Source organism: Epinephelus lanceolatus, chromosome 5 (genome assembly GCF_041903045.1).
Source record: "Epinephelus lanceolatus isolate andai-2023 chromosome 5, ASM4190304v1, whole genome shotgun sequence".
Classification (NCBI taxonomy): domain Eukaryota; kingdom Metazoa; phylum Chordata; class Actinopteri; order Perciformes; family Serranidae; genus Epinephelus; species Epinephelus lanceolatus.
The window spans coordinates 1,738,837-1,747,500 of NC_135738.1; the positions used below are offsets into that span (position 1 = coordinate 1,738,837).

At 41.0% G+C, this 8,664-nt stretch overlaps 2 protein-coding genes across 5 annotated transcripts in view; both read right to left on the reverse strand.

Annotated features, from left to right (window-relative positions):
• The window catches only part of LOC117262326 (E3 ubiquitin-protein ligase TRIM21-like), a 29,483-nt gene that overhangs the window by 5,585 nt on the left and 15,234 nt on the right, over window positions 1–8,664 (reverse strand). The window contains exon 1 of one of the 2 annotated variants that reach the window (XM_078167581.1): window positions 6,749–6,864. The exons of the other annotated variant lie outside the window; for it this stretch is intronic. The gene's annotated coding sequence lies outside the window, so the exon portion shown is untranslated. Of the gene's footprint in view, window positions 1–6,748; window positions 6,865–8,664 lie in introns of those variants that run through there. 2 annotated transcript variants of the gene reach the window in all.
• On the reverse strand, window positions 24–6,915 carry LOC117262152 (E3 ubiquitin-protein ligase TRIM21-like). 3 transcript variants are annotated; one of them, XM_033634888.2, is made up of 2 exons: window positions 6,801–6,915; window positions 24–2,679 (listed from the first exon to the last, which is right to left on the reverse strand). In XM_033634888.2, the coding sequence occupies exon 2, from the start codon at window positions 2,668–2,670 to the stop codon at window positions 1,036–1,038; it is 1,635 nt and encodes a 544-aa protein (XP_033490779.2). In that variant the 5' UTR covers window positions 2,671–2,679; window positions 6,801–6,915; the 3' UTR covers window positions 24–1,035. The 3 variants fall into 3 exon arrangements, with proteins under 3 accessions (XP_033490779.2, XP_033490777.2, XP_078023711.1); XM_033634886.2 differs by having other exon boundaries at window positions 6,749–6,892; XM_078167585.1 differs by lacking the exon at window positions 6,801–6,915 and adding an exon at window positions 6,651–6,709.

Consider the following 8,664-nt stretch of genomic DNA (forward strand, 5'->3'; position numbering starts at 1 on the left):
CAGATGGAGCACAGAAACTGATCCACAGTTTTTATGTTGTGTTTATTTCTTTAAAAAGTGTAATCACTTTCTTATTCAGACATTTTGCCTCAATAACTGCACAAAAATCCAACATTTTTATACATCAGTGACCAAAGTTTAAAATTTGCCAAATGAACATGGAATGACTTTAAACAAAGCAACTTTTTGGCAACTCTTCTTTGATTAATTGCACTTGTCATGTATTGCAGCATTATATGTGGTGTTTGAAATCCCTTAATTGAAGCTGTTACACCCATTAAAACAGATTAGACAACATGATGTCACATCAGTCATTGTTCTCAAACTGGTGTTCTTGATCAAAGATAAATATAATCAAGAAAATAGAAAAACAAAAAACGCTGTGTACAATGTACAAACAGAATTCAATGATGTGCATATCTATTTTGACTTACATTCAAATGAAAACAGAACAAAGACAAGATATTTAACGTTCAAACTGATAAACTTTTGTACAAATATACACTCATTCTGACAGTCTAGGGGTGTAACGATCCATCGGTCAATCTAGATCGTCAACTTTAGGATAACCTTTTTTTTTTTTTTGCTGTTGGGAGATGCAGCGACTTAAACCACCAGCGAGGAAGAAAAATAATAATGTAGCATGCACTTTGTTATGAGCGAAGAAAACACCGCTAGCCGCTAATTTATGCTAAATTAAAGCGAATATTGTGTTACTAGCAAAAAACAAATGACATGTCTATGAACCTTATTACTGAGCTGAACTTGATACTTTCGTAACATGATGTTGTTATGACAACTGGGAGAAGTTTGCCTTCAGAGCTTTGAGCCAGATAGACCTGAAGTTTTATGAATAAGATGATGGCTTTGGTTAAAACGAAAACATTTCATCCAGACAAGTCTTTCTGAAGCAAAGGCAATCCAAAAGAAATTTACAAATAGTTGCATTCTGTTTTTATCTACACAATAGGGGTGGAAAAAAGTTATTGCAATCCCAACAAGTAATTTCTTGTTGTAGTAAATCAAATGTTCTACTTAGCAATTAACAGGAGAGATGATCAGTGGGGCAGAGTTCTGACCATCATGATTAGGACCAGGATTGAAGAATGGGTAGAGTTTTTCAGAAAAGGTGGAGCCAGAAAAGCTGCAGATAACATCTGGAGCATCAACATCATAAAAAGTGACCAGGCCCTCCTTAAAATCCACAAACACCCCCACCGTCTCAGGTTGAGACTCCAGAGAGAGACAAACTGCAGGATCAGCAAGAGCATAGTACTCATTGTTGTTCCTCAATGATACCGTCCAGAAACCGTTCTGAAGGCTCGGTGTGATGTTTCCCTTCCTGTTGATCGACTCTCCAACCACGCCTACAGTCCACTTCGTCTTCCCTTTAACCTGAACCTCAAAATAAAATCTTCCTGAAGAGAACCCCTGCTTTGCTAAGACATTAACACAATAATCAAATCTCTCGGGATTGTTTGGGAGATTCTTCTTTACATCACCACGTTTAACTTGTTTCCCATCATCAGACAGGATGAGTTTGGGATGTGCTGTATCAGGATCGAGTGTCACATCCACTGCATACTGCTGGACCCTCTGCAGCTCGACTCTGGCGAAGAGCGTCTGCATCTGTTTGTTGATCGTATCCTCCAGCTCATTCACAGCTCTCCTCACAGTCCCAACATGTGAAGGTGGAAGGATGCTGACTTTGGTCCAGTCCTTGGTGGGTGGAGCAGTGTTCAGGGACACTGAGCTTTGGAGGAGGTGGAGGTGGTCTTCAGAGCGTGAGAGCTGCTCCAACTCAGTGCTCCTCTTCTTCAGCTCAGAGATTTCCTGTTCCAGCTCTTTGATGAAGCCTTCAGCCTGTTTCTCTGTCTTTCTCTGCTTCTCTTTGATCGTGTCCATGAGCTCGGCCTGGCTTCTCTCAACAGACTCCTTCAGAGCGGTGAAGACCTGAACACCATCTGCTATCTCTCTGTCTGCATCTTTTGCACTGAGCTTCACAGAGCGTTTGATCTCGTCAATCTTCAGTCGTCTCTTCTGGATCATCTGCTGCATTTTAACCTTTGTCTTCCCCAGCTCGGCCTTCTTTCCTTCATATTCTTCTTTCAGGGGAACAACATCATGCGTCTTGTGGTCTGTGCAGAGCATGCAGACGCCTGTCTGGTCGGTCTTACAGAACAGCTCCAGCAGTTTATCGTGCTTCAGACACATCCTGCCTTCCAGGTTCTCCACAGGGTCGATCAGCTGATGTCTTTTAAGGCCTGGTTTTGTCAGATGAGGCTCCAGGTGAGTCTCACAGTAGGAGACCAGACACACCAGGCAGGACTTCAGGGCCTTCAGTTTGGTTCCAGCACAAATGTCACAGGGAACGTCTCCTGGTTTGGAAACTTGTTGCTCTGAGCTGCTGCTGCTGGCTTTCTGTTGAGCTGACTGTCTGAACTGAGCAGCCATCTCAGAGATGAAGGTGTTGACAAACAGCTCAGGTCTGGTGTAGAAAACCTTATTACAGTTGGGACACTGACACGGGACATTAGTATCCCAGTGTGTAGTGATGCAGGTTTTACAGAAGTTGTGTCCACATGGTGTGCTGACTGGATTGTTGAACACATCCAGACAGATGGAGCACAGAAACTGATCTTCTGTCAGCAGACAGTTGGCAGCAGCCATGTCTACACTCTGAGGACAACAAGAGAGAGACAAAAGCAAAACTGTGATTATTATGGTATTAATATTGAACCATGATCAGCTGATTATAAGGAGAGTCATCAAGAAAATTTGTTGTAATGTTGCATCCAACTGAGGGCAAAATTTACTGAGAAAAATGAGCAACAATAATACAACCTGTGGTTGTCCATAAAATTTGCCAACACAATCTGCATTTATTCAGTGTCTGGTTTACTAGCTCATTGTGCAGTTAGGTCCTGCCTGATGTAGATGTATTTATTAAAACAGTAGCAAGCATTTACATACACACTAAAAGAGAAACTAAAAGGAGACATAATGAGACAAACCAAAGACGGAAAAAATGCACAGAAGCTGTTACATTCCAGAGTTTGAAATACCATGTGCATATGTACAGCAGTGCACATAATAACTAATAATTTGAGCTGTGCACAAAAGTCACATTGCACATTGAGAACAAACAATTTGGGTTCTTTTAGTAATTTATTTTAGCTTCTGTGCTTGGTTTGTTGTTTGTTTAACTGTCTCCTGTCTGTGTTTGACTGTGAATGTACAGTGACATGCAAACGTTTGGGCACTCCTGGTTAAAATTTTTGTTGCTTTTTTTGTGCCGCTAGAAACTGATGCAGTGCGTGTCCGCGTGCTGAATATACACGTGTCTGCGCGTTTACTGGTGGGCGCGCCCTGAAGACCTGTGTGAATTTTTCACATCAGATATTTTTAAAAAATATAATATTGCAATATCTTGTGTGCTGTAAAGTGGTTTGAAAAAAAAACAAAAAAACAAAATCGTAATCGGCCATCCAAACACTCTGCAAATCGGAAATTGTATCAGCCCAAAAAAAATTGTAATTGGTGCAAGTCTAGTTAATTTAGGGTTATTACTAGTGCAGAACAGATCAAATGGCTATATAATGTCTGGATCTTTTGATAGCAACAACTGAAATAGAACTAAAAAACAGCTGGGCAGTCAGCCCATTTAATCCCATCTAAAAACGCCCAAAAATACACATGTTGATGTCGCTAACAATGCACCCAAAAACAGTATTTCTCTTTTATCAGGGGTTTCTGAGGGAGTAAACTAGTGCTTAACAAATGAAAGAAAATAAAAAACAATAAATTTTCCAGTCTGAGCCCGCCCTTGTAGACCAAGGAGAGTTAGAGATGTAAGGAGTGTGAAAATGCACCAATTCTCAAAAAAAGTCACCAAGAGGCCCCTAAATGTTTCGCACATAAATGCAGAGTGGATTTCAGGCTTCAACATTTTTTTGTTTGAAACAAATTAGCCCAGTAGACACCAAGATTAAGCAATATCACACGAGAGGGAGTGATGTTGTACTGTATATCGTCACGGCTGTGATTCAGTCGTAGGCACGAGTGCCTAAGAAATAAATGATTTAAGTATGTTATGTAGCTCGGCCGAAAAAAACAAAAAAAAACAGTTCCCCCGGTCTGTTGCCAGGCGACGCAGCACACACGCCAGGGACAAGTTACTTTGTATTTACATTGATCTGCAGCTGTGTAACTTCGTCCAGTTCGGCTGATGAAGCGTTGGCAAACCTGGATGTTGGCACGGCCGGATTCAGCTTCCACTCACTAACCCTAACCCTTATCAGATGATCATTGATCATTCCTGACCGTGTGTGCTTCATTTTTGCTCCTCTCCAGTTTGTCGAGGTCAGCTGATGTTACACAAACACACCTGGAGGTCTGCACACAAGAGTCCTGGCTTTCCTTTTCCTCGTCCTCTCCTGACGACCACTCATGATTTAATTCAAATGTAATTTTGGGGAAAATATCCATCTTCTTGGTGTAACGCTATAGTGTCAGTTTGCGTCAATGTAGCGAGTGTGACAGCTGGTTAATTAACGGTTGTATTTATAACACCTGTGAGCGGAGTGATTTTACTGTTACCAGTAGTCCCAGTGATGTTATACTCTATATCAGCACTCATGGAATGCCTCTCGTCCAATCAAATTACTCGGTCGGAACTAACTGTTGTATGAGCAAGCTTCCAAAACGACCTCAGGGTGTCACCCAGAAAACATCACGTCAAACTGATGTAGCATTTCAAAATAAAAGCTCTCTGAACTGTCATATTTTACTTTATTCCTTGTACATTAAGAATAGCATTTTTACAAAATCTAGCTGTTATTTCTCAACTGTTCCACTTCAGACTGACAGTACTCGACCTCACAGTGTCACCCAGAAAATATCAGGTCAATCTGATGGAGCATTTCAGAATAAAACCCCTCTGAACTGTCATATTTTACTGTACTCCTTGTACATTAATACTACCCGTTATTACTCAACCGTTCCACTTCAGACTGACGCGCACCACAAAACAACGTGAGGGCTGGCTTGACCTCAGTCCCCTTTTACACTGCCAGATTTCCCGCCAATGTTGGGCCGATTTGCCGGCAAGCTGTGAGCGTTTATACACACAGAGGCGGAATGGCGAGTTGATCCGAGCGAAGTGACGTCACAGCCTGTAAAGTTTACACACCTCTGAAATGACACAGGTGGGAAATTCGGAGGTCCTGCACCCACCCAAAGTCTGACTGACCTGAGACTTGGCATTCCTAAATTCGTCGCCGGTATGTTGTTTACCTTGCTGAGTTTAGCTATATATCACATTTTTCATGTCACTATATCACCGTTTAGACTAATCTGATGTTTTTAAAGTCTATAAACACAATGACTGAACAAACATTAGTATTTTCTCTGTGTGTAATTAATAACATGGTTATCGTAGATTAGCTGGGCTAACCGTTAGCTGTTAGCCGTTAGCCGTGTCTGTAATAACTCACTAAACTCACAAAGTGGCCCGTGAAAAAAATATTTTTTCCAGCGGATGTCTTAGTTACAACATGATTGAGCTAACTGGAGTAGTTTCATGTCGTATCCGACAACGGGAGGCTTTTAACGGATGACGATCCTGATGTTAGCTTTGCTGCTAGTGTTAACGTTAGCTGTCCCTGTCAGCTGCAGCCACTGATGCTTTCTAGACATCGTGATTTCCCAAAACTGAGTAAATACCACACATAGCAACACAAAACTGCTTCAGCTGCTCAGGTAGAGAGGCTGTGTAGCCCGGTGTGTTTTTTCACTGATTCGGTTCTGCAGGTTCTCTGCTGGTACACTGGAGACGGGGATCAAGCAGTTTGTCTCACTCGGGATAGACTGTGCTTTTTTGGTTCATAGTTTATGATTGACGTGCGATTTATTCACGTTTATAGGGAATAAATTTCCGTTATAACGGAAACGTGGGCACAGTTATCTAACATTATACAAAATACACAGACTAACTAACTAACTAACTGATTGACTAACATAAACAACTGAAAATTGAAAAAAAAATTAGCTTGCACCGTTAGCTCCGGTAAGGGAAAGCATGAGGGAAAGCGGCTGACCGGAAGTCACGCACAAAAAAACGGAAGTTGATCACTATTTACTTCCGTGTTTGAAAATAAGGTGGATAGTAACGTTAGCTTATTCTGTTGACAAGATGGAGGACTAACATTAGCTCCGCTTCAGACAAATGCGGCAGGTTTAAATTCTGAGTCCACTGTCGGTGCTTGTGAGGATCCACTCCACCTACTGTCTTTATTTATTCCAGGTACGGAGCCTTTGGAACAGGGTCCAGCTCGTCTCGGTACCGTCCGACACACTTGTCATTAGCCCGCTCCATCTTTTTCTTGTGTTCTCTCTCGCTTATCGCTTCATTTCTCTCTCTTACCAACGGAAACAAAACAATGACCGCGAAAATGCATTGCGCAGTCACATGCTCTTTGGAGCCCTATAAAGGCTTTCTGCTACATTCTTATCAGTGGTTTTATATAAAGACATATATTTAATTCACATTTATCACCATCACTGCCTCACACAGCCTCTGCATTGTGTTTACACGGTGTCGCATCAGCTGTAAAATCTTTTGGTTTCACAGGACACATAAAATAACTTACTAAACCGTGTTGGACCCAAAGTGAATTGAAGCTGAGCTACACCACTTTTAGCACGACTGCTTCAGCTGTTAACGTTACATTTCCTGGTTTTAACTGACCTTATGACGGAATCTTCAGTTTCCTGTTGTTTCTGTAGGTCAGTGAACTCACCAGTTGTTGATGGAAACCTGCTGGATTCAGCTGAATGTTTGTGTAGAGAGAAACACACACACACACACGTCTCGACTGCAGCTCTGTTGTCGCTCACACTGACGGTACGCCTTGTTGCAGGAAATTTAACCTCTTCTTCTTGTTTGTTTGAATTTTAATGGCGGTTAGCAAACCAGCTTTCGGGCGCATTACCGCCACCTAGCGGACTGGAGCAGGAACAGCAGATTGGCAGGAAACAATAAGAGGACTAAATTCTCTCTGTTGTTTCTGTTACTCTTAAATAATTACATAGAAGCTTACATATATTCCTTTATAATAATAATAATAACTTTAGTTTCTATAGCACTTTTCAAAAAACCCACGGTCACTTTACAATACATAGTAAGGAAACAATAACACCAACAGAACAGAACAAAACAAGCAGAACAGAAAAGCAACAAAACTTGATTTGATTTTTATTTGTCTCACACAAGCACAAGCATTTAACATTTAGTCTTTAATATGAAATAGAGCCCTGCTTATAAACATACAAGGCTAAATAAAATCCTTTCTCAAAAAGTATAAAGTAGAAAATTAGCAGTCCAGTTCTTTAAGGCTGACCAAGAGTGATTATTTGTGGATGTGTTTAAATTGTTTTAAGTTAATGCACATTTTTGTGTCCTCATCTAGTTTATTCCAGTTTTACACCACAGACAGAGATGCACATACTTTTCAGAGTCGAATGGATGGTAGGATGTTTACAATTATGATTCCCTCTTAAATTGTATTTTCCCTCTCTGACCATGAACATCATTTGAATGTTGACATACTATAATGTTAACTATAACAGACAACAGAAGAAAGCAGAGAAACTGTGTGATGGTACACTGGGCATAAGAGGGTTAATCAGATTAAAAAGCCATGGTGAACAGATGAGTTTTGAGGGTGGCTTTGAAAATGTCCAGTGAAGGGGCGCTGCATACATATACTATCATTTATCAATATATACTACAACATATTGTACCACAATTACTGTTATTATTACTATAATATTATTACTTAAATTAATGTAATTGTAGCTATTATCATGACTGTCTGTCCTGCATCTCTCTCTGTCTCTGTCTCTCTTTATGTATCATTGTGTCATATGGATTACTGCAAATTTATCATGAGGTACTCCTTCAAGGGAAATGCCTCATCTGCCACAATGCAATAAGGAGCCAGCTGGTCAGAAGCAGGAAGTGATGCAGGGGCAGGGATGTTGGATGTTCTCTTCTCCAGAGCATCCTGCAGTGAGCATCCACCAAACACTCCGCCATCAGAAATCCGCCCATTGCAACCAGCATCTACATAAAGGAACTTGTATTTGCTGTCAACCAGTGCCATTAGGACTATGGAAAATGTATGTTTGTAGTTGTAGAATGTTGATCCAGTTCCTGGTGGGGGGGCGAATGTTGATGTGTTCCCATCCAGAGCACCTAGGCAGTTTGGGAAGTTCCACTGAGCCTGGAATCCATCGACTACTTGCTGCCACTCTTCAATTGTGTCTGGGCACTGAAAAACAGGAAAATACAATGTAAAACCCATGATGGCTAGTTTCATATGTCAGACCCCTGATAACTTTAACAGACAGCACTATAAACCTCATATCACACACACCTTCAAGTATGTCTCCTTTAACACCTGGTAGATTGCTGCACAGGTTTCAGGAACCAGTTGCCGAATTGTTGATACTCCCACTCTGGTAAGAAAGGCTCCTGAAGCTTTCCCCTGTAAATATTAACAAGCACATAACTCAGTTATCTATACTACAGACAGTGTGAATTATTTGCACAGAAAACCAGTTGTGTATGTACTGTATGGATTAAATACAGTCACAGTTTCA

Coding starts and splice junctions, on each gene's coding strand:
- LOC117262152 (XM_033634888.2), bottom strand. CDS start 2,670: ATGGCTGCTGCCAACTGTCTGCTGACAGAAGATCAGTTTCTGTGCTCC.